General features: G+C 42.4%; 1 protein-coding gene across 2 annotated transcripts in view; it reads right to left on the minus strand.

Annotated features, from left to right (window-relative positions):
* LOC123971063 (ephrin type-B receptor 3-like) overlaps positions 1-25,779 on the minus strand; it is a 59,455-nt gene extending 33,676 nt beyond the window's left edge. For both annotated transcript variants that reach the window (XM_046049623.1, XM_046049622.1), the window contains exon 1: positions 25,141-25,779. In XM_046049623.1, the coding sequence (XP_045905579.1) occupies positions 25,141-25,204 (64 nt within the window). In that variant the 5' untranslated portion in view covers positions 25,205-25,779. The remainder of the gene's footprint in view (positions 1-25,140) is intronic.
* Between the last annotated feature and the right edge of the window lie 404 nt (positions 25,780-26,183).

The following is a 26,183-nucleotide window of genomic DNA, read 5'->3' on the forward strand; positions in this document are numbered from 1 at the left end:
AAAAAACTTCTAACCCCCTAATGACTACTTCCCCGAAATCTTTCCCTTCAGGCTTCGCCACTAGTTAATTATCTTCTCCCCACCTCTTCTCTGAGTTGCTTTTGTTGTATTCTCCTACAGTCAAACAGACCAAGCACATGGCAACCTGGCATGGGGTAGACACTCCATTAAAATACTATGCTGTCTGGTTGCCAAACACTTGAGCCTGTGTTTCGCCACAGAAACAGTGAAATGTGTCAACATTGGGAGTGAGGACCCCACGCTCAACTTATTAGCGCTATTAGCCTGATTGCTTTGTGTGCTATCTTTGTTGGCTCTGCTTTTGTCATCTAACAGGAAGTAAAGGCAGGGAAAGAGGAAGAGAAATTCAGAAAAACAGAGCAGGAGTAGAGATGCTATTGAAATTCAAATTGTCCAGGCAGCCTTTTTACTTTTGTGCAGGGCCAGAGTGCGATGATTAGGAGAAGTCCCCTCCATTTTATGGCGAGACCTCCCCTTCAGCACCCACACACATACACACACACACTCACACTAATGTGACACACAGTCACGGTAATTGGTTGCTGCGACATGGACAGGCCAAGGAGGTGATTCCTCTGTGGAATTCCTGAACGGACTGGCCTCCCATGACAAAACCACCCCCTCCCCATCAGCACACACACATACACACACACATTCTTCATCCTGCTACCACTCTCTGTCAGTCATCCCACAATGGCTGTCACACAAGAGGTTTGTCCTGTGTGTCTGCTAACAGGGTTACGCCGTCGATGCCGAGGAAATAAGCTCTCTTTCCCCCTGTCTCTCTCCTGGTCTCCTATTTTTTTTTCTCCAGACTCTTTCCCTCTCGCTTAGTCAAACTGTTGTATCATCTCTCCCTATGGGGAAGTCTAATGAACACAAGTCTTTGCCCTCTGCATTTGTCACTGGGCCCCTGTCCTCAATTATTTTTTCCCTCATCAAAAGATACCTTGGGGCTGAATACTATTGGCGGTTGTAAAAGCGTGCCGTTTCTGTTTTTTCCTTCTGTCTGGTTGGCCCATCGTGTCTGCAGAGACAATTTCCGACAAGCAGCTCTTACACGATGATGCTGGGAAACAAAAACACAAGGATGTTCTTTTCTGTCAGAGGCGAGATGGTGAGCAGTTGAAATGGAGGACATTGTGAGCTAGTGCAACAGCTTTTTTGAAATTATATATAAAAGTATATGTGTGAGCGCTTGTGTGTGTCTGCTGAAACCAAGGAGTGTGTTGCCTATTTCTAGGTCTAGTCTAGTTCCTGTGTTGCTGACGGAACGGGCCTTTGTCTTTGCTCCATTTTTTCGTTCTCTCTCTCCCCCTCCCTATCCCCTTCTCTCACTAACTCTCCTAATTACAAAGCACAGAGGATCTGACGAACAGGTAGCCCTAAGGGCAGCTGTCTACAAAACCAGGTGTGCCTCTGTGTGTGTGTGAATACATGTGAGTCAGCATGTGTGTATGTACATATGTGTGCATGTCTTTAGAAGATGGCGCCTGGCTAATATGATTATGAGTAATCATATGTGTGCCTGTTTAAGTCATTGATGTATGCATAAATGTAAGTGGTTCAAACTGGGCTTTTACCCTTGTACCTCTTAGGTTTAGTCGCTCTAATGTTGGCCACTTAGGAATTGAAATTTATTTCAGTGTGTCACTGTTGATAGCTACATTTTTTGTCTTTAATAGAAATGCTAAAAGACGAACACTCACAAACTAAACTTTCTGCCAAACTTATTTTCTCTGCTTTCTTATTCTGAGTATGTGTGAATATGTGCGTGAGTGAATGTGCACATTCTCTCCTTTCTCTTTCCCAACTTCCCAGTTAACCACCCGACCCCTCACCCTTCCCGAGATCCCACATTCACAGCTGTCTGCATTGTCCCGTGGGTTCACTGAATGGCTCTGTGTTTGGTTGCTATTGAATAAGTCACAGCCCCTTCATCAACAGTACTGACAACATAACACATAGACACACAACCACACATTTTCACAGTTGGGGGTGAGCCATTACCACTTGTTTTATTGGCTACTTGCTCTCTGACATAAGCACTTTAGATTACCTTCAAACTCCAATTAAGGAAAGGTTCAGTGGGGATCCTCAATAGTGTGAGTGCCATCTTTGCTCGTGTTAATGTAGCTAGATTTATCAGCATTTGTTGTTGTTGTTCAAATTAAAACACTGATATAATAACAGTACAGCAGATTGCCCAAGACATGCAGTTTAGCTTATAGCTGACTGAGATTGTGTTTTCAGCTAAATGCTTGAGCTAGCTTTGAACCTGCAACCTTTTAGTTACTGCTTCATTTCCCCTACCATGAAAGCTGCACTTAACATTTTGCTCTCAGAAGGGAATGTTAAAGCTTTTGTTCACTGTCCATAACATTGCCCATTTATCTTTATGTCTCTCCCTGCCCCTTTACTCAATAGATAGACAGCTCTCTTTACTTGCATGTGCTGCTTCCACAAAACTGCTGATGCTGACCATGGTGACATAATAACATTTCTCTGCCTTTGTCTGAGAAGATCTAACCAACACTGTTTTGTTTTGTCATGCTTTCCTGTGTGACGTGAAGTTTACTGGGTTTCATTCACCATTAAAATATTCCTCTGAGGGAGTCATCCTATCCCCTGATTTACAGCACTGAGATGTTTGGCCTTGTCATATGAAGTCTAATTAAGGCTGCCGGTGCTTTTACTCACCTCTAATTGGAAACCAGTCATGACTCCACATATTTGATCCTGGCATCATCTGAAATGGTAATATACATCCTACATTTACAGTAAATGAGGATATTTGCGCTGAAAACTACAAATTCCTTTTTAGTTTAGTTATAACAATGATTTTATAAGGTGTGGTGTCACATTTACCCCTTACATTTCATTTTGGAAAGGCATGTTCCTCATTTGCAAATGATTACGTTAAGGGCATCAAGTCTGTCTGTGTTTAACCACCTCCAGGAAATGGGCACGGAACCATATTACTGTGGGGACACGGGATGTTTACATCACCTAACATGGAAACTATTGCCTCAACCTTTATCATAAATTAAGTGATTTTTTCACTTACAAACTTTCCTGGAAATTCTCTCTATGTTTTACAACATTTCATAATTCAGTCTGGGATTAGATTTTTTTTTTCAGCAATAAAATCCAATGTTGTATGCTGACAGTAAACACTGTTTATGTATAACACTCTTGTCATGAATTAGATTGCTGAATCCAGGCACGGGGTGACTTGTGCAGTGTATGCCTCTGTGTGAGACGCCTAGATGCCATCATCTGATTTCCTAGCAAATGACTCAGCCAACTTCGACTGAAAAATGCAAACAAGCATGCGAGGAGCAGGTTCGCTTTTGCCCCAAGGATCTGCATATGGAAATATGGATCTCCTTGTCGAGTTTTGTGGGTATTTGCACGCGTGTGTATGTTTGTATTAGTCAGAGTGAGAAAGGAAGTGAGACAGAGTAATTTCGCTGTCTATTTGTGTGTGCTTTTGGGTTTGATGTGCCATCACAGCTGTTGATTTTAGTTTCACCTCACGCTCCCCGGGGGGTAGCAATACCTGGGATATGATTCAGATTTTAAAAAACAATATAGTGTAACTGCTTCCGCAGCTAACTCTGATTGATTTACTCGTCTGCCACGCAGACGAAAGGCATACAAATACACCACACATGAATGCCATAGGTGCACAGTTCTAACTTCTATAAAAATACTTCTTTGACACATACCAAGCAGGGAACACGCCTCCTAATGTCAGCCTCACCATTACCTAGCTTTCAACCATACCTATTTATATCATACACTGTAAAAAATGCACTCTCTCTTTTGTTCAGGCAATACTCCCTTTGTATGCAAAATTCAAAGCCTTGCTTGAGGGCACCACAGTAGAAAGAGCGGAAAGAACAGCAGTCTGTGTTTATCAGACAATTTACTGTATGCAAGCCCTAAAAAAGGACATTATTTTTCAAAAAAATTAACATTCTCTTGACCTGAAACAATCTGCTAAATAACAGTAGATGGGGAAAAAGATCATTACTTCAATTCCCAAAAATATTCCTTACTTTAATGCAACCACAGTTTAGCATAAAAAAATATTCTTTCACATCTTCTAAAACTGATACGTGTCTTTTTATGTATCCCCCTCATATTCCATGTGCTTTGGCATTTACTTAAAGCTTGTTACTGATATTCAACAATTGCCTCATTATATGTTCATCCACAAAGAGAGAGGCATAAAACGGGGGTGGTGGACTAATTTACTCAGTGAGATAAAGCCGTGCAGATATTCTTTGAATTGCTGCTTTGTCTGGCCAAACCTGCGGACTACTCTGATGACTCCTCAGTGGATATTGCTAATGAAAAAACGGTCCTTGCAAACCTGATAAGAATCATGCACAGATGCTAGTAAATATGAAGTGCCTCAAAGGTCAAACAAGAAGAGGGAAAGATGTAATGAAATAAGCTTAATTCTTACTCAACAATCTTATTTAAATGAATCAAAGGGAGGCATGCATGTGTGAGAGGCAAACATCATTTAGCTATCCATCTATCTTTTTGCAAGGAAGATAGCATCCCAGCATGATGTTGGTCTGTGCGTATGTGCCTGTCTGTGAGCAGAAACTGGCACCTCTGCCTCTCGAAGGGATTTTGGGTAGTAGTGCTGCAAGCTAACAATGTGACAGGTGAGTGTCATGACTCACTAACCTCATCCAATTCACAGTTAGCATATCCAGTCTGCCAGTGAGGTTTTGGCAGCCAACAATCTGCCCTTAAGCATACCTTCATCGACCCCCCTTAGCCAAATTTCTACAGATTCCTTGTGTCCTGTTGTGAAAGCAAAGACTTCTTTGGAGAGTGGCCTTGCAGTTATAGAAACCTCACTGTAACTAAAACATCATAGGTCTGATCCCCAAAGTCAGTGTGTTCAAATGCACTTAAGAAGGGAAATTAACCTCTATTTGCTCAATGATTGTAAGTCACTCCAAAACCGAGCATGTAGAAAAACTGACTGCAGTAGGACATGCACGCCAGATACAAAAACAATGAATGAGGATTGAACAATGTGAAAATAGACGAATATGTGCCAAATGACCCACATTTTCAATGCATTACTTCCCAGCACGACACAGCTACAGCACAAAGGAGATAGCTATTGAATATGGGTTTATTTGTTGAGATAAGCAAGGGAGAGGCGAGCGAGGAGAAAAGTAAGAGAGAGGGAGAGAGATTCCCAGCTTTGGGTGTGGTTGCTTGTGACTTAAAAAAAGTAATTCAGGGCACACTCATTTAGACCGGCTTTGCTTGTAAGTCTCCATAGATTTCAGTAAAAGAAGAAAGAGAAAGAGAGGAAAAGGGGAAGAGACAAGGAATGACAGGGGGAGGGAAGGGGGAGCAAGAGATGGGAGTGAAAGAGAAAAGAAGAGATTCTCAAAGAGAGAGGGAGAGCAAAGCAGAGAAAGAGATGGGAATGAAAGGCAAGGGGGGGCAGCACGGTAACAAAGGGAGATGGGGGTGAACACGGGAGAGAAAAGGAAGGAGAGGAGAAGATGGAGAGCTGGTACATGCTCTCTTGTATTCCCCACAGCCCCTGCACTTCTTTTATTGCCACTGTGTTTTTGGCATGCTGACATGCAATGGCCTTCAGAGACCGTATGTGTGTGTGTGTGTAGACGTCTACGATGTCATGTGTATGTTTGTGTGTCTGCCTGAAGTGTCTGTGTTTTACATGCAGCCTGATGGGAACTTTTTTTGCTCATTGCCTTACTGCAGCTCAGGGAGCCATCGTCTACTTCACTGCTGTTCTTTTCTCTGCTGTTCTCCTCTCAAGTCCTTTTCTTCCTACTTTTGTCCCCTCCTGCCTTCCTCTGCTCCACTGCCCTGTCCCCTGCGCCAACCAGGGTGTCCATTCACAACACTGTGACTGTGTAGAAGATAGCAGCACAGATTCTGGGACCAAACATATGAAAATGTGATCGCAGCAACTTGTCCTTGGGGAGCTATGTGTGAATTTCAATAGAAACATTTCATTGGTGCCGAGAATGGTGTTAGTGTGTGCATGCACACTCACCTGTGTGAATGGATGGGTGTTTGGTTGTATGGGTGGAAGCTGGTGATTATCTGAGTGTCTCAGAGGCACTAGAAGCATTAAACATTAACAAATACACACACACACATACACACAGTTTTGTTCAATAGGAGGTGGGCTATTGTGCTGCCTGTGCAGTCAGATTCTGTGTGAGCGGTTACCTCACTGCTCTAATAGCAGGTTTCAGGCAGTTTTGTGTGTCAGCATGGGCTGACTCAACAAACAGAACTCAATCACATGGGAACACAAACCCATACTGTACACTTACATAATGCTAATGCATACACATTATGCATAATACATTATTTTAACAATAATAACACCAACACACATACAATTAGAAAATGAGACATATTATTAAGACTCATACACACACACACACACACACACACACACACACACACACACACAAATCCTGTTTGTTCACTGGGGGTGTAGCCTAGAAAGAGCTGGAACCGGGCATTGAATAAAAGCCGTGGCTTTTTGAATGGCTGAGTACCACAAGAAAAGGGCTTAGCACCCAGCTTTGCCATTCTGTTTCAATAGCCACTGAGTCTCTCTCACAAACACATGCCCTCTGTCTCTTTCTCGCTCTTTTGCTCTCTCTCTCTCTCTGTCCCTCTACCATTGTTTCTCTTAATACAGTCTCTCCTAATACAGTCATCTGCCAACATATCAGATCAACTTACAATGCACTTCCAGTGCAGCATGTAATGATCATGCTGAATCTTATTAAATTTAGCTACTTCCTGTTACACCCGGAACAGCTGCCTGTCCGTCTGCAGTGAGGAGCAAAGCCCCAATGCGGTTCACATTTTCCGCATGCCAGTGGCTTCCAATTACTTTAAAACAGTTTAAAAAATACTGCGGTGGTAGAGACCAAAAGCCTTTGAAGTTGGCTTGTTTCTTTTCTGCTTCTCCTCGGAAACTTGCACAGACAGGATAAACAAAAAACAAAACCAAAATAGGAGCTGGGGACTACCCTATTAGTGCGGACTCCAGCTAGACATATTTAAAGCCGTCTTTTGGCTCACCGAGCAACCGCTGATGATTTATGAAGATGTTGCAGGGTAATTATCAAGTCAATTATCACCGCCAGTCATGTTAATTTCCCAGGTATGCCCTCGTTTACCTATAAGGAAGAAAAAAATAGAAGGGTGGGAAAAAAGAAAGGGAGAAAAAGTGGCAGATGGGGAATTTTAGTAGATGAGTAATTATACTGTACCTCCGCCACCACACATACACATCATCACACCCCACTCCCCTGTCCTCGCTTTTCAAAAGGAAGGATAAGAAGGACCAGGTGACATGCAAACCCTGCAGGCAGGCTGTTGCTTCTCACAGCGGCTCGTTAAATCGGCAGAGGCCTTGTTACAGTTTACCTGCTTGCCCAGTCATTATCCATTCAGGTCAAAGACACAGAGAACAAAAGGGAGGTTAGGGCAGTTGAAGTCAGGAATGCAACCTGCCAGGTCAGGGCTCTGCGGGCCTGTGTGACTGAGACAGTCTCATACACCCACACACCCTTTCTGTTACAGCCACGCAAATCCACAACACAAAGACCACATAAAAGCAGAGATATCTCTTTCTCTGTACACTCAATTACAAAGAAGTTGGGGAGTGACGCTTTATGTAAAATAGTTAAAATCTTAATGTAGCATGCAACTTTGCAACTACAAACGGGAACAGGAAAAATGGCCCTGATGCACTCATGTACAGTGTTTATATAAAACACTGGGCAAGGTAAACCAGGCAGGTCGGCTGGTTTTGTCCTTTCTCTTTCCCTCACAAATCCTTCCTTCCGTCCTTTCTCTTTCTATTTTGTTCCTGCCTTTATGAGAGTGTCTCCTTAACACAAACAGCTACCACTCCCATTCTTCTCTATCATTTCCTCATCCCTAGGTGTGTGTTTGCTGGCTATAACTAGCTAACCAACTTTGGAGCTTTGGAGTGAAGTGGTTCAATTTTTCACCCCGCAAAACCTTGGCAACATTGCTCTCTTGCACGAGATAGCTGGATACAACCTAATTTCTGTCTGCTGTTTTTTCATTCTTCTTTGTACTGTGTAACAACGGTTAATTGTCTATAATGACAAACAGCTGTGGATTGATTACTGAAAAGGGTTTATATATTTATTTTAGGGACCAGGCTTTTATTTCATTTCTGAAGCTGGTGGTGGCAGATAAATGTGTTTATTTGTTATTTGGCTTCATTAAATTAGAGTAAGAGGTGCAGAGGAGAGATCATTATTATTTATGGCTATTTTTTTTTCACATGCCACATACCCACAAATGGCTGGGTGAGATTAATCACATTGATCTGTTTTGGAGTGGAGGCTCTCTCTCACACTATCTGTCTCTCTCTCTCTCTCTCTCTCTCTCCCTTTCCTCCCCTTGCTTCCACCGAGATTCTCGTCGGACCTGCATTCTTAATCGCCACTGAGTTAATTAATCTCACACTTGGCTGCTGTAATAACTCGACTTGTTAGACCTCCTCTGTGCAAATGGACTTTGCCTCTTTAGCAGCTAAAAGCACAAGTAATGAACCAGCCAGGAGACAGGCATAGCGAGAGCATCCAGAAAAGGCTTAAAACATGGCCATGTCAATGCTAATATCTACTAGACCTTTCATGTACTTTATATTTACATTTTAGCCATTTAGCTTACAGTCCTGGAAAGTGGCTTCTTGTAAGTGTAGCAACAAGCTCTGGTTTCTAGACAGCCAACATTGCAAGATGATATGATAAAATGCAAACATCAGCTACAGCTACAGACGCAACAAAAATTTCATGTGACTCTAGAGGTTTGTTGCAATATAAAAGAAAAAATAGGAGAGGAGAAGACGTTTCTGGTTTTTGTATTGCTTCAATAAATTATTACCATGTTTATTTTAAAACATTAGTATAATTACCATAAAAAAACAAAATCATTACTGTGAAGATTGACAACCTCTATCTATCTAAAATGCACTTCATATTTTGTGCCACAGATTCCAGGAGACTGGCTGTATAACTTTAAAGTACACAGGGGGATTAACTTTATGACACAAAACAATATTGACTTTTATATTGCAAACAATGCAAAACATTATTCTAGTTCCACAATTTCAACAACATGATCTCAGTACAATGATGGGTGTTTTGGGGTCATATATCTTTAGTCTTAAAAACAAAAAAGGAGGTGGAAGTAGCAGCACCTTGTTTCTATGGGAAATTTGGTAGTAGCTTTGATAAATATTTTATTCTTTATATAACACTTTAATATAAAAAAGAAAGTGGAGGAAAAGAGGATGTAAATCAAATGGAGATGACAATAATGAGCTACCTGTTCTCAGTCCAACTCAGAATTTTCTGGTCAATCTCATGGTCAGGGATTGGTATGGTCCCAAACCTTATTACATATTAATGTATTTAACCTATGGAGAAACCACTCGATAGATAGTAACAGCACAGAATCCTGGCTCTGGGCAATTAAAAGAAATTGATGGATGGACAGACTTCCAAAGCTGCTGGGGTCCATATGGCGGGGGGCTTTCAGGGGCTCACTTCAATTACGTAAAGACCTCTGTGCATTGGCATGACACACAGAGGACCCCAGACAGCAACAACAGCGAAAGACAGAATAATTTGTGCAGTGGTTAGTAACACACTTGGACACATACTGTATATGCATACACACATGCACAGAAACAGCCAGACTGGCAAGGACACAAGTCCCAAAATGCAATGCTTCACACACACACACACACACACACACACACACACACACACACACACACACATACATACACACAACACAGAAAGACATAGACACAGACAAAATTTGCTTTCCGTCTTTCTCTAACACACACATACACAAACAGAAACTCAACCTGTCATTGTCCGAGTAAGATGGATGTCTAAATAATCGCACCATGATTACAGAGCCACTTGCATCAGCGATCTATGCCCAAGGACCCTCACACACTCCAGCAGGTCTGCTAAACCCTAGCCAGCTGGCTGGCCTAGAGTTTATGCCTCGATTCCTCTTTCATCTGAAGGTGTCCTGTTGCCCTTAAAGCACCTAAACAGCAGTATAAATCTAAACAAAAAAAGCTGGTAGTACATCAGGACAAGGGAGTAAGAGAGGGACACTATCTAAACAAGAAGTTAGGTAGGTTGAAGTTTGACGGTTTGGCTGAATGATGTAGATGACAAATGAGATTAGGGAGGGAACAGTTCTGGGTTAAATATCTTTTTTTTTCTAGCTTGTTTTTATCTCTATAGAAGATATATAGTGTGGATATTTTTCATTTTGTCATCTGTCTACCTTTCCATCCCTCTGTCTTTCTCTTGCGATATGTAGGGGGAATATGGCCTACCTTGGCTAATGTATTATTCAGCCTTAATTGTTGTGTAACTAAAGCTGGCAGTTTGGAGTAGAGGGTGTCACCAATTACCCCCACAGCACCACTACCTGCACACACACACACACACACACACACAAAGTAGCCACTGTAGCCACAAGGATGCCGGGCGCATATTGATTTATGTGCTGACACATAGTGTGCATGTTTGGGCATATACATACACATATACATATTTTTCTGTACCTAAAACATGGATTTTCATCTTGAATGGATGTAAATCTGAGCAGGGATACAGAAGGTCATCCGGGAATTTCAACAGGATCACAAAAGTATTATAGAGGTGCCATGCTATCACCGGCAAACACCAGCAGCTGCGTGTTCACGTGTGCATGAGTATTCTGATTTGTTCATAGACTTGCAGGGGTCATCGGTTAAAAAGGTCACGTTATAGTCAATATTCATTTAAAACATTATCCATTGCTGTTTTGACAGCCCACTCTGTTTTGAATTAATATTATCTGAATAATTTGACTACAAGAGGGGCTGATGTGTGCTTAGTAGTGGAAAAAAAAGACTAGAGAAGGGACAACAATGTTCTGGGTTGAAGGTACTTATGAAAGGAACTACAATCAGGGGAGAAACAATTTTTTACTACTGTTTTTGCCTTTTCAAACATACATGTGAAAATGGACATATATGTGTAAATTCAAGTAAACACAAAGAAGAAGAATCTTGTTTTGAACCAGGGTTGTCCAAGAGAAGAAATGGTTAACTTTTTCATAACTCACCCAGAAGTTTCCCCCACCTACCCACCTGCCTTATTGTGATCCTTATAACACAGCCTCCGGCGAACTTAGCTAGTTAAAAAATAACAATCCCAGTGTTTATGCCTAAGCTCACCCATTAGCACAAATGTTCAGCTGGGTTCAGTTCTGTTGTGGCCCGTGGCAACACAATCCAAAGGGAATAAACAACGAAGAGGTGCAAGTTTGTTTTTCTCCCCAACTGGAGACACTGAAATGAGATGCACTAAAAATATCAGTATGTTTCCATGAAGCTCATATGTGTTCCATCTACCTTCAACACAAGCACATACACACAAGCCAGACCTCTTGGTGGTCCAAGTGAGTTAGGTGGGGTTGGTAATGCTCCAACCACAGGGTGTGGATCAGCACCGACTTGATTAGTCATCGGCCCTGACCCTGAACCAGTCAAATTGGGTAGAATACAAATGAATCCCCAGGGCCGTTGGCCAGTAAATCTGACTCAGGACCAGTGTTTATGGGATTCAAACCGCACCACACAAGGCCACAGCGGATGGGCTTACTGACCCTGAACAGTGACTTCATTGAAAGGAAGGGAAAAAGGCTTTTGGGCAGGGTGTTTGCTGGACTGATTGGTAGTTATAGTAATTATAAGATTGGGGTTATAGTAATTACGTCTACTGGCATACTTCACTCGACAAGGTGTTATGAAGGCAACAGTATACATCTGTTGTTTTCCTATGCTTGAAACAAGCCCCTGTTTAAAGGAAGATACACATATCAATAAATCATGACAAAGTTAAATCTGTAAAGCCCTTGCTGCTCTGGGAAAGTGTTAATATTTCACCAACATGAGGCCCCCCCCCCCCACCCTCGTTCTGTTCCTTCAGGTTCTCTTCCATATCTAATGACTGTCAAGGCTCAACGCATCCGGGCTGCTCTATTCTTGGGTTAATGAACAGGTGAGGAATTACTTAGACAGACGGAGATGGAAATTGATTTTTTGAAGTGTTGCCTCATTATCCCATGTGAGGCACTTTATCCAGTACCACAGAAACACAACACCAGACAACGTGGATTGTGTACCGTCAAGGTCATATGGGTGTTATGGTTCCGTGTGTGCATTGACAGAATGGGGGTCGACGGTCTGGATTGAGACTATATGGATTGTCTGGAAGCAGGGCCATTAGTGAGGGACTAATTAGGGGAGACCAAGTGGTCTCCAGTACCAGTCGAAGCCAAGATTCATAAATAAGTAAGTGCAGGGGCAGCTTGGTCGCTTAATTAACAAAGCGTGAAAAAAAGGCGTGAATCCCAAGAGGCACAAACCCAATCTGGTTGCAAGGATGGGCTATCGGCAGCGATCCTGTCTATCTTCATGGCATTGATTGATGGCAAGCCAAATTGAATCTCTAATCATCACCACCCTTTTATATCTGCACCCGTGGGGATTTACAGAGGCCAAACGTGGCACAGGAGGTAATGCTTTTGTATCCCTTTCCTGACATAGTGGCATAAACATTGCAACCCCCCACAACCTTTCTCCCCTGCTCACTTGACCATCCCCATCTGGCCAGGGGTTATCTGACCCCTGTGTCTGTGTTCTCGCTTACACTTTCATGTCTCTGCCGATTGTTTTCACACTCTAAGCTGTTTGGCTGAGGTATTTAAAACCCAGACACCTCACACGACTCCCACTTAGGCACCCTCTGCCACCTAAAGCAACATATTGCATTACAACCCACTAGTGCAGTCCAGCCTTTCTTTTTTGTAGCCATTCCTTCTGCACTAATCTTCTGTATTGTCCAAGCTGACAGGCAAGGAACATGTTTTGCGAAAAAAAGCCGCGGGCGACAATGACATGTTGAAAGAAAACTGCATGTCAGACCTGTCATGTAAGGAAACAATTTCAGTCAGTGAAATGAGGGGAGATGGTGTGCATTTGTCATGCCTTTCAACTGCAGACTTTCCTCTCTCCATATACAATAGGGGAAGTCATCTTGACAGTCAAGACCTTATCAAGTAGTGGGCAACAACAAAGGGTCTCTGAGAAGTAAATAACATCTGTCTCCCAGCTGCTTACTGTCACTGTTGGGATTTTGATATCACAAGGGTGTGAGATAACAGGGAAAGGAAAATAATACTGCAATTAGGACCTACTGTAACTGTGATAAGCTGTGGTCACAGAAGAGGGAACTGAAGAGGGGCAGCGGGCAGAACGATGGACAAAAAGGATGGGATGAAAGACGAAAGGATGAGAATGACACTTAAAGAGAGGGGGCGGAGAGATCATAGGCTGTGAGCAGGGCTGGGAAAGGGACAAGGCCAAAGAGAGTGACAGGGAGGTGAAGAAAAGGAAGGTAAACAGCATCTAAAAGGAGGCTTTGTCTGCAGAGGATTTTTGCTTAATGCCCACCTTTTTCGGTGGAAAGCCTTGAATCTTTCAGTTCTGCCTCTTTGACAGGCCAGAGCGCCAGGGTGTCTGGCTGGCACAAAACATACAGGGACCTTGAAATTGGTGGTACCTGATTAACTTGTGCAAAACAACCACTGCGGTTCTACAGCCTCAGACTTCTTCTAATAAAATATATTGGTCCATTTGAATCAAAAGTAAACTTTGCCGCTCTATAAAAAGAAACCAAATGTTGAAAATGACACCATGCTTTGTTCCTGTTGATAACCTAGTTTACTGTAACAAGGCTCTGAATTTCTCAGACATTTAACTGTGAGCAAGCAATAAAACCACAATGCTTGGCTATTGATAAGCTTGCACTCACAGCTCGTATGAGATTTGTGTTTACTCACTCACTCCCTCTGCCTTTTTGTTTAACTCTAATTATTCCATTCCATCTACCATTGACTCACCCACTTTGACACTATAGGAGATTGCATCTTGAAATCGTCACACAATGTTTCCATTGATCTGCACTGTCTGGCTTGTCAGTTTCATTAAATAAAACACTGACAGATTCCTTCCAGACTGCATCAAAGCCTAGACCTTTCATCTGGGACCAATGTGAGTTTATGTGTGAGTAATAAACAGAGACTGAGGGTAAAAGATGGTGAAAGGTATTGGTGGAGAGCAATTGATCATCCTTCCTAGGCATAAGCCTGTATCTGGGAGGAAGCTGCATGGTGTGAAAGTGGACGATAGGTTAGTGGAAAGCGTCCAAGTCAGGAGATTACAGTTTCTCTGCTCGGGGGGAACTCACAGTCTCAGAACCTACTGCTGCTCTGTTCCTCAGCTCTTCACATTCCTTCCTCCTCTTCTTCCGCCTGCTACCTATCCTCCTCTACTCCTTTCCCCCGAACCACAACATAATTGACCTTGGCTCCCTGCAACCTCTGGCCTGCATAGTTGCTTCTCTCAACACCTTTTGAAAGGAAGTGGCTGGCCAATAAACAGAACTAAGTGGCTTTTGAAAACGAAAACCCTCTCTTCTTCCCTCCCTCTCTCTCTCTCACTCTGCATGACCTCACACACACACACAACTCCAACTCTGAGGTGCTTAAATAACTGATAACCTTTCTGACTTTGACTCTGTTGGTGGGATGGAGGGGTGCAGCATGGCGAGAGTTGGACCCGTCATACATATTGCTCACCTAGCCAAACTAGAGGCTCACACTGCAGAGTAGGGCGGGGCAGTTTAGATTTCATGGCAAAGAAGGGGCATCCCTGGAAGTGAATGAGCTTGCAACTGGCTGAAATCCGCCACCTGCTATCTCCAGCCTTCCTGCGATGTTGGAGTCCACAGTGCTAACACACCAGTCTCGCAAAGGTAAAAGGAAGGTCAGATACCATGTATAAACTCTAGACGTCTTGCCTTCTTGATCTTTTTTTAATTCCTCCTCTCTCTTTCATTTCACACACATGCATACACACTGCTACACACCATCAAAACGCCATATTTCTGGGGAACCAAAGCGGATAAGACATGAGGAGTCTTTGAACTGCCTGGATGTTTCAAGCCCCTTCTACTCCTCTCGATCTCTGAGCTCCCCTGCTGCTCTGTTGGGACAGGGGAGAAAGGGGCTGATCGATATGCTCTGACAGCAATGAAATGAATGGAACCAGCTGATTGATCCATTAGCAGAGGAGTGAGTGGATGTGGGCTCTGACCCCACAAAGCTCGTGGTTGCATGCGTGAGGATTTCGTGGGGGCTTGTCTGGTTTGTGTATTGGGCGGAGGTAATGCGTGTATGCGTGTGTATGGCTGTTTGATTAAGCAACTGTCACCGTTGTATGTGTGTGTGAGCTGAGATGTCATAAGGGATTTCCATAGGGTGTGAGAGGGGAAAGGTAAGCTGTTTATGGCCTGACTTGGCACGGGGGGGGGGCCTACATTGTCCGGCGCTTTCATCTGGCTCATTGCAATTAGTGTTTCACAGCACTCGTTGTCAAATCCCTGTTTAATCCACAGTTAACAACTGCCATGTCACACAGCCATATGGACACTGAATATACATTTGAAATTACATATATGTGAATTATACATTTTATCTACAGTTGAGGTTGCATTGAACGTATTATTTATTGCATCTTACAATCAAAAAGAAGAAAGTCTGCTGCAGAACTGACTTTATTGTAACAGTGGAACAGCAGCTCTGTGAACTAACTAAAGCTGATGGCAAACCCAGGGTGGCCTCCCTTCCTTTCCTCTGTCTGTTCCTGGAAAAACACATCAAGAGAGTATCTGTGTCCCAGACACACACATATATCACTTTATAGCTCTCTGCCATCTACAGCCCTACCAAATGGACAGGTATTAGGGCCATCTGAGTCACAAAAGGCCAAAAGGAACACCTCCACATTTGCTAGATTGCCCCCATGAATTGCTGGCCTTAATAATAATAGCCAGTTTGACCTTCCTTTCATTGCCCTCTAAATATTGCACTCACTTAAACATTAAAGTCACTGTGTCACTGAAACTCCATTTCAACTTGAGCTGAGGTTAAATAAATGTTCCCCACAGCTGACAGTGCCTCCAGGAGGCTGCAGCATGGAACCATGGGGATTATGTAAATGTCTTGACAAAAGGTCACGTGTGATTGTTGCTAGCTGCCACTGAAATGTGCTGGATTCATCGTGTGTGAGCTGTGCACTAGGGAGTGTGCTTAAGGAGTTCAGAGTGAATTTGGTGCGCTGTTGATAAGACAGCAGGTTGAACCTGCGCTGTTCTCAAGAAGACAAAAAGGGAATGGGAGAAATATTTAATAGAAGTGGGGAGCCCTCCTCTTGCCTGCGGGGCTTTTGAAGTGTAGATGAAGTGCAGTTGGTGAGTGTTTTTGACACCAAGGATGAGAAGTGGGGTGGAATAAGGTGTAATAGCGGCCTGCTCCAACACTGCACTCAATGGGAACACTCACACTCACACAGACCCCTTACCAAGTAAAATATACACTTTCCAAACACTCTTGTTCTCCTACATGCATTATGGTTAATTACAATATACATTTGAGCCCATCACATCAGTCATGACTTCAGCTTTTCTCTTGAAGCCGTTCCTATCATCACACATCGGTGTTCACACAAAGCTGTTTTTCTGGTGTTGAAGGGAACAGGCCCTGGAGCAAGGTCCTGTGTCTCAAAAAGTCCCACCATCAACTACCCAGCTATGGTTAAACTCAAAAAAGAAATTCCCCCCCATCTGTCTTTTCTTCTTGCAGTTAACAAGACCAGCAAAGAGTGAAACCAGGATATGTGGACTTTCTCGCCCCTCAAGGCAAACTGTTTTACAGCGGCGTCCACTCTCCAGACAGATGTAACTGGCTATTTTTTAAAGACAAATATCAAAGATCTCTTTCTGCTTCATCAGCAAAATTTGTTACAAGATTCTGTAGCTCATAAAGAAATGGTGGGAGGAGGCCCCTAGGTGAATCAAACTGCTGCTAGAAGAAGTCTACTCCCCCAAACTCCACCCTATGTTCCTTTGAATATCCCTGCCTCCTCTGTGCTCGCCAAGTGACGAGCAACATAATGGTTGTCACATGTCCCTACAGGCTCCTACATGCAAAAGCTATATACAATTCCCCTGTTGTGCAGACTGGCCCCGATGACAAAAAAAGCCAAGCGTGTATCTCTGACCCAGTCTCCAACTGGTCAGTTGTTTGAGTCGGTCCCTCTAAATATACACATCCTCTTCCAGTGTATTTTTATTTGCCACTGGAAAACGATAACCCCTGGAGCTTGATTGTGTTAGGGCAGCTATTGTTGAGAAGGAACAAGTTAGCCTTGGGGAGTAAGCCCCAAACAAATTCACCCAAACAGACTGCCATCATGACCTCTGCATAGGGGTCACCGGACGTGGGCTGAGAGAAGGTCCCAACTCACTTATAATCTGGACATTTTGACACATGGTAATTTCAGCTGCACTTTATGGACATCAGGTGCCGACAGGGCCTATAAAACACCAACTCTGATGGCCATTAATATTATGTCAGACATTTCATCAGTATTTTGAAAGCCATTAATGTAGTCCAGTAAGGACCAGAGAAGGGGAACATCCCTGTCTGAGTGAGCTGAACAAAGTGAAACATCCGTCACACATCGACACAAACACATGCATGCTCACATGCTATAAAACTTTGCGGCTCCATGACAAAAACGAACAGGTTCTGAATAAGTTTTGACCAATGTACAAATAAGGGGCTGTCAATAACTTTTTGTCTTTCACCTAATTCAGGGAATACAGTTATATAATTATTTGGTCTGAAATGGTTAGGAAGTTTTGCGGCATGAAAATGGTCTGAAACCTAAGCGAAAGGTTTTAAGTAAATAAGCTGAACCTTCGTTCCTATTATTGCCACGGACTAATACAAAGGGTGGTGTGTCCATTTCTCTCTGCTGTCATCACATGACTTTATTTTTAATTCAGTCCTCCTTGTTAGAGGAGCAGACATACCGTGAAATACTGTACCCCCAGCAATACACACACACTCCCCAACCCCTGTAACCTCCTAAACACACATATACACTCTCCTTCTGCCTAGATGCACTGCCCAGCTTGCTTTCCCTGTGAGGGCAAAATTGCTCCCTCACTCTCTCTCACTGTGTCTGTGTGTCTCACCATTGTTCTGCTCGGCTGACTGCAGACACCAGCAGTGTGTCTGTGCAGTGGGCAGGCCCAGACACATTCGCCCTCCTCTGCTTGCTCTCGACAGTGTGTGTCAAAGACCTGCCATCCCACAAGGCCCCACTGTCGGATGCCAAGATGGACTGCACACCCAAATGCCATACACAAAACAGCCATACACACAAACTGCATGCACACGTACAGCTTTGGAAATAGTCCAGAAAATAGTCTTAGAATAACCTACTCTCATGAAGCTAACACACTACTCACTTCCGTGAACACAAATACTTAACTTTAAAGCAATTACAACACGACACTATACACAGCTACATTGGTTTGGTTATATGCTTTTTAAAGTATTGTTGGTCTCCAATTTTACTTGGATTAACATAACATGGATATTATAACATAAATTCACCTCAATATCATAAAAACCCCTTATTTTTATTTAACTGCAATTACAATCCTCATATCCCAATTATTTTTCACAAACTAGATTTACTTTACAGTGTTATATAAATGGCTAAATTAAACCATTTCGTGTTTTGTCACTAGTGGCTTTGCATGGTTGTTGTTATGCACATACAAATACAGCCTTTGACATCTATATCTTAATATTTATGTCAGCTGAAAAATATGGTTGGATTTAACTACATTTGGAGGTTACTGTAAACTAACACTAACAACCATAAAAATAATTGTATTATTGTAATAATAATATTCTTACTCTCATATTTCTCTTTTCTGTGTAATTTTGCTGCTGGTTTTATATTCTGCCTCTGCTGAGCCTGTTTTGTCATCCCCAAAGGCTAAGCTGGAAATGGCCTTTGTGTTGTAAAGCCCTAAACACATACAGTAAAATGGACATGACTTGAGGCCATCCTCTGTGTCATATTTTGTCTCATCTTCAATAAATAATCCACAGAATCAAAGCTGATCATTCTATTTTCATCCCTGCTGCATTATTTTGGCCTGGTCATATGGCTTTGTCCACTTCCTGGTGTGTGAAGGCCCCAGCAGGCCTGACACGGCAGTTGCTTGCCTACATGTGAAATTCCAGCTTGGTGAATCTTTCCGCACTGCCATATGAGCCATGAACCATCAGTCCATGCACATGAGCGCTCCCGCAGGCCAGTCGCATCTGTAAGGTCTGTCAACTCTGCTGCTCTATGGGTCTCTGATCCAAATCTGCCCCACATCCCAACCAAACCACCTCACAACTCCCCCTATACCATACCATCCCACCCCAACTCCCAAAATGTCCTGAGATGTCTTCCTGAGCGCCTTACGCCAATCTGAACCTAAGTCACTATGCATCTGTTCAACATGGCTGCTGTCTCACATATGACCTACCGACTGGCTGGGTTCTCTGTCGAGGTCAATATACCATGGTAGTGCTGAAAGTGAGGAACTGGTACTGTTGTTTTCTTTCATGTCTGAATGGGTTTGTTTCTTCTTTTAAACAAGTGTATATCTGTGAATTTTGACATTGATCTGCATTACGCTGCTAATTTGTTACTCTGGAGCAAGTATTGGAAATTCAAATGCACTACCAATGGGAAGTACAGCATAAAAATGTAATGAACATGATATGCAAAAATAACTTAATGTTATAGACTTTATAGTAAGATGCAAATTGAGTTGACCAATACTACTACTACTACTACTACTACTACTACTACTAATAATAATAATAATAATAACAATAGTTTTATTATTATTATTATTATTATTATTTCCCAGCTAATAAAATAAATTACCCTAATTTGATTTCAATGTCTGTAAGTCTAAATTATTACTTACAGATAATATTACAAAAACAATTAATAATAATAATAATAATAATAATAATAATAATAATAATAATAATAATAATAATAATAATTCATATTATTAGTGTTGTTGTTAACAGTTAGTGTTATTAGTGTTGTAAAAGTAGAAAGCCTTTGTGCCTAATGTGCATTCGTGGCTATTGCACAAGAGGCGAAGTCATCCTTCACACAGCCAATTGATTCAGGACGCACTGATAAATATCCTTATGAATTGCTAATTGCTTCTAGCAAGAAGACAGCTAGGCAGTCTCCCGCATCAAACCTGATTCTGCGGTTTTAAAAGGCTGAGCAGCGCTGAATCACTCGATCAATAAAACCGCATCAATTGGCACTTTGAACACTCTTTGTGTTGTGTGTGTTTCTGTGTGCGCGCCTAGGCAACTGCCTGTTTACATCTCCACCAACAGTTTCTTATTCACTATTATGAAAAAACAAGTATTTCTGCTTGATAAGCATTCTTTAAAAAAAACAACTACTAACCTACCTACTAATAGATAGATTGATAGATAGATAGATAGATAGATAGGAGTCCTTTACCATTTTGCTGACTTCCACATTGCCCTCGGGAATGATTCATTAGTAGAATTGCCAGAATGACTTTGCTTTTATTTTGCAAATTCGCTTTCACGCCTCTTTAGTGGGTTTCCACTCGGCTCTTGAATGGTCTGTGTGATAGCTGCCATACAGCCACTAATAGTTCCCTTTGTCACTTCAATTGAGACTCTAAATACATTTGTTCAGTGATTTGCTTTTGAATTATATGTAGAGGAGCTCTTGCAGTAAAGTTTAACATTGCAACTTCACTGTGAGTCCTGCTCAGGCCACACAGACTGCTGCGCCCATAAATAACACCCGGTGAATGAAGGCCTTCGGACAGCAAGCGTGTCGGACAAAATGGCCACATTACTCCCTTTATCATCAATGTCAACTGAGTTTTACCAAGACGCAGCCCTCCCAAACCTATAACAAGACCCAAATTTGATTTTGTACTTTTTATTAATGTCAAATGGAACACATATCAAACAAGCCGCCAATTAAGCTGTTTCTTTGAAAGTTATTAGTGGTGGAAAAAAACACAATCACTTTAGCATTAACAAGTATTCCCGTAAAAGTCACATACAATAATCTCACCTAAAATTTAATTTAGGCCTAAACAAGTTTCTTTTATTTGTGGGAATAGAGTTTACGAATTAAAAATGCCTTCTGCGCCCTATATCTTAGTATGTAATAAAATAGAAGACAGATTATGTTTCCTATTTCTACTCTTAAATTAAGACAGTCTTTCTCTATGCCTAATGATCACAAACGGGGGGTGGGGTATTTAATCCCATCGCCATTTATGATTGACCATTGCCTTACTTCCAATGTCTGGTAATATTGATAATAAAACAATGATGATTACAATGGGATTTCCTCTGCTATAGAAAGACCGTGAGAGAGAGAGTTAGGTGAGAAACGTGCCAACTGCAAACAGGCACAGGAAAGCTCCTGTGGAGGTGTGATCTCACCCACGTAAAAAAACATAAACATGTGAGCTTCAAAGGCCCTGGTTGTGCGTAATCACTCCACAAAATACACCTCCGTAAATAGGGAAAAAGCATGAAGAGGGAGTGGGGAACCCTGAGCTGCGACTATAAAAGCCCAGTTGTCTTAGAAAATTTTTCCAGGTGAGCGTTGTTCAACTGGAAGTTGTTTTACAAAAGGCTGGGCTTTGGATAAAGTACATCAAGTAAAGTATATCTGGGTTAATGTAATAATAAATACTCGCCAAACGTTTTCAATGAACACAATTTTGTCCAGCTATGGCTCCTAACCTGGGAAGTTGTTCAACTGAAACTCCATCTAATGCTTACATGCTGGTAGAGTCTAGATGAGAACCAATGATATGTCTTCTATCAGCAACTAGAATGTCATACAACGGGGATGCATTAAGACAACAAACTCAGATAAACTGCATTGACGTGGGTGCACTGTTCGATGGTCTGGCCTGCGTGTCATTAGTTTATTCCTCCCCCCCCCCCCCCCATGCTTCATGCTTCCTCCTTATATCACAAGTAATTTACACCGAGGACTAACCACAGCGTCTGTGTGCTACACAGGACTGTCATCGACGCAATTTGTCTCCTCAGCACACTGATAAAAGCCTAAGTTCAACAGCTAAGGCCTTTCTTACACCCACTAAGGCCTGACCTCACCAGCATTGCAACGATCAGCTTCTCATTTTGACATAAACATAATTAAGTTTATTATCTAATAAAAAAAAAAGGAAATAACCTGAGTGGAATTAGAAGTCGTGAACTTCAGACAAGAGACACGTTTCAATATCCAAGCTGTAACCCCCCCCCCGCAATTCTATCGAATAAAAAATAGAGACCTGGGTATTTCATTATTTTGCACAGAGCAACAAAACAATCATTAAGACAGGAAAACAACTGCTCCTACTTTTATGGGCCACATTTGAGGCGAGTAAAATCACCCAATTAGTTCAATCAAGTGAAGTGAAAAGATTCAGATTATTGTTTAGCATTGATGTTTGCAGCCACTGAGGACTCAGAAACGAGCGAAACCCTGTAATAGCCCCATAATTAAAAGCAAATTAAATTTACAAGATTGAAGACGTTTGGTTTAACCGTTAAAGAGTGGATGAGAACAAAAAACGGAAAAAAGAAATAAGAGGAAAAGGAAAAAAGAAATAAGAGGAAAAGAAAACATTAATTCATTTAGAGCCTTTACCCGGGCTGAGTGACCCCGGGACCCGGAGAGAAGCACGGTGGGGCCGGGGTAACTTCCCCTCCAGGCCGTTTCTTTCTCCCTGAAATGCCATAAACCTAGATATACCAGAAAGAAGTCCCAGCAGTGGCTATAAATCATCCGGCTGTATTAAAAGCTTTGGTAAACCCCCAGCCAGGTCAGTCGGGTACAATTTATGGTATCACTTATGTAAGGAATAGATTGTTCTAACGAAATTCATCAATTTCAAGCCTGTGCGACTCGCTGTACTATTGTCAAGAAAAGCTCTCTTTCTCAGTCTCTACCTCAATCTCTCAATTCCCTTCTCCCTCTCTCTCCCTCTCTCTCTACCTCTGGAGTCCCCGACTGCTGCACAACAAGAATCCACTCATCCATTCAAGCCATGTGTTTTAAGTCAGTGGTTCCTTACTCGGGTCCGGTGACCTACAGGGGTCACTGGGAGAGGTCCAGGGGGTCCCTAGCAAAATAAAGAACTACAATTTCAAAATAATTTTGTTCAGGGGGAGCTGGTATTAGAAAAGTGTAATGCCAGCCATCCACCTATAGAGTAATTAATTCAGCACTTTTATTCAGCAACATCAAAACTGCATTTTAGTCTGATTGCTGGTTCTAATGTAAGGTCCCTTCTGTGTTGGGAGTCTTATCATATCATACTTGGTCGCCCTGTTATTTAGTGATACCAATAAAACAACAAACCTTATCAGATAAGCTTTGCACTATTTTAACTCGTGATACCCGTGTGTTCTTTACCCCTGGTCCTGGCAGAGGAAGCAGTAGTGTGAATGGTGATTGAAGATCAAGAAGCACCGACTGTAACAGGCCTACGGATGTTTTCTGAAATTAGGGTCAAGACACTGTGTGAAAGTGAGTAGAGTGGTAGACTTGAATCAAATGCAAGTGAACTGAGCCAGATTGCAAAATGATGATGATGATGTTGATGATGGAATTATTTAGTTTTGTGAATGTTTAATAAGTCACACAACTTTAATTGGAGCGGGATAAATTACCGTGTCCTTTAGCGTAATGTTTATACTGTCGCCTGTGTGTATCTACTGTTTATAGGAAGCCTATCCACTGTATATGACTCATGTTTAAGCATTAAAGTAAAGTTTAAAATTGTCAAGCAAAGTAAAAAAAAAGTTGCCTTGACAGGCGTATTTAACTTGTTTTAAGAATTAAACAAACTCTTAAGACGTTGTGTGGACAGGTCGAGGAACAAGCTGAGAGAGAAAAGCGTTTAGTGAGCCAGTGGCCCACTGTCCTACTTTCCTACTGGCATCACAAGCCAACCGGGAGCCTTGCCTGCGCTCCAGCGTCCACAGTTTCACGCTTTAGGCCCCTTCCAACCTTATTTCAACTATACCCTTATTTGTATTTCCCCAAACAGAGCACAGTGAGATATTCCAAAATGTAGGTAAGTTATAACAGAGGAGTGGGACTTAATTTCTCGCTGATTCTATGCACGGCAAACATCAACACTTAAACTGATGGCTTTGTTATTGGAAGCAGCTGTTATAAAATATATGTGTAAATAATCAGTCGATGCCACTTTAAGAAAAAAAATCATTAACAAAACTAAACACGAAATGAATACTGAGATAAATTAATTACAGTTAATTTCATTTAATTTACTAAATTTTGCGTTTCCAAGCCTTCTTTTATAAATGAGAAAAATCATAATACAGCTTTTCCATGTGAGCTGAGTATCAAAACAGACTATAATCTGATTTTTTTCATCTTAGTCCACATGTCAAAAGGCCACAAATTCATACAGCCCTAAAGGACAAGCAGCCGTCCTGGAGAAATTGTCTGGGGTGTGGAGGGGTGTGGGGGGTTTGGAGCCGCGACTCCCCGATGAGATACAGTGTGGAGATAATTTCCCTTAAGTGACGAAGAAAGCACTAGCAGCCGGCAAAAGCTGATCTAACAAAAACGAATACACATTGTATCACTGAAATGGATGAGCTTCCCTTGACGCGCATAACAATTGTGTACTGAAACCTCCACCGATCAGCGCCTGGCTGCGTAAAGCCCATAATGCCATTTGTAATGCCTGAAAAAAAGCCAGATGGCCACTATGAAAACGAAACGCTAGTTTTGATTTGGAGATGACAGAAAACGAAGATTTTGGGTATACAGGAGCCTCACCCGCTACGTTGCCCACCCTCTAAGAAGCATGCGTGCTGGCTCATTTGGTATGGAGGAAAATATGCTTTAGGCATCCTGCAACGCAACTGAACCAAAATGAAGATGAAATGTCTTACCTTCAACGGCGGACACCACGGGCAGCAAGAGGCTGCATAAAAGCAGAAAGTAATCCATTGTCATAAAGCGGTCAGGTCGGACATGTAAATAGACCCACGAGAGAGAGAGAGAGAGAGAGAGAGAGAAGAGGGAATACAATCCTGGGTGATCCGACGCTCCACGCACCCAGTCCCGTCCTAGTCCCAGCTGTGTCAAGCCTCCAGGACCAGAGTTACCCCCATTCACCAAAACACGTAAAGGTGAGTGTTCGGATGAAATAACACACTTGGAGTACAATGTGTGAATATAGCAGCCCTTCTCCCTTTTCAGCAATCTCCAACGTGCCTTTTTAAACCAGAGAAAAGGCACCGGGCGCAAGTCTTCCAGTCCGCTCCCCTCGCATCGAGTGTCTCAGCTGTAAACAGGTAGTCCAGTCCGTGGTCACCATCCAGAGAATATTTCCAGCAATATTTCGCTGATAGTCAATGAAAAAACAAGAAGTAACAGCCGTCTGGAGGAGATCTGAAGACTTTCTCTGTGGTCAGGGGAGCAGAGGCAAAGATAGCCGCACTTGTGTCAGAACCATGGAGTATAGTCCGAGCTAGGCATGTGCACACTCACGTGCGTCCACGATCAAGTGGTATTCCTATAAAGAGACAGCGGCGAATTCCCTGAGCGAATTCATCAGCTTTGGTGCTGTGTGAGTCGTCTGCTTCGCACGGCTTGTGCACTGGAATGAAGCACAAGGCTGTGGAGGAATAACGGGAGAGTGGCGAAGGAGAGAGAGAGAGAGAGAGAGAGAGAGAGAGAGAGAGAGCGAGAGACCAGGGGGCACCAGCAGGAGGAGGAGGGGTTACGGTTAAAGCGGCTGCAGTGAAAAATGTCTACCTTGAAAATCATAGTCTCATATTTATTATCAAAATAAAATCCTTGTCTGTTTAAAACAAGAGTGCATTTATAACATTTCCCTTCACTTCCCAGAGTAGTCTTTCTTCTCGCATCGCCTATCGGCACAGTTACAGCAGTATACCAAACGTCTCGTCTCTTCCAGACACTTGATTTA

Source organism: Micropterus dolomieu, linkage group LG05, assembly GCF_021292245.1.
Source record: "Micropterus dolomieu isolate WLL.071019.BEF.003 ecotype Adirondacks linkage group LG05, ASM2129224v1, whole genome shotgun sequence".
NCBI lineage: Eukaryota > Metazoa > Chordata > Actinopteri > Centrarchiformes > Centrarchidae > Micropterus > Micropterus dolomieu.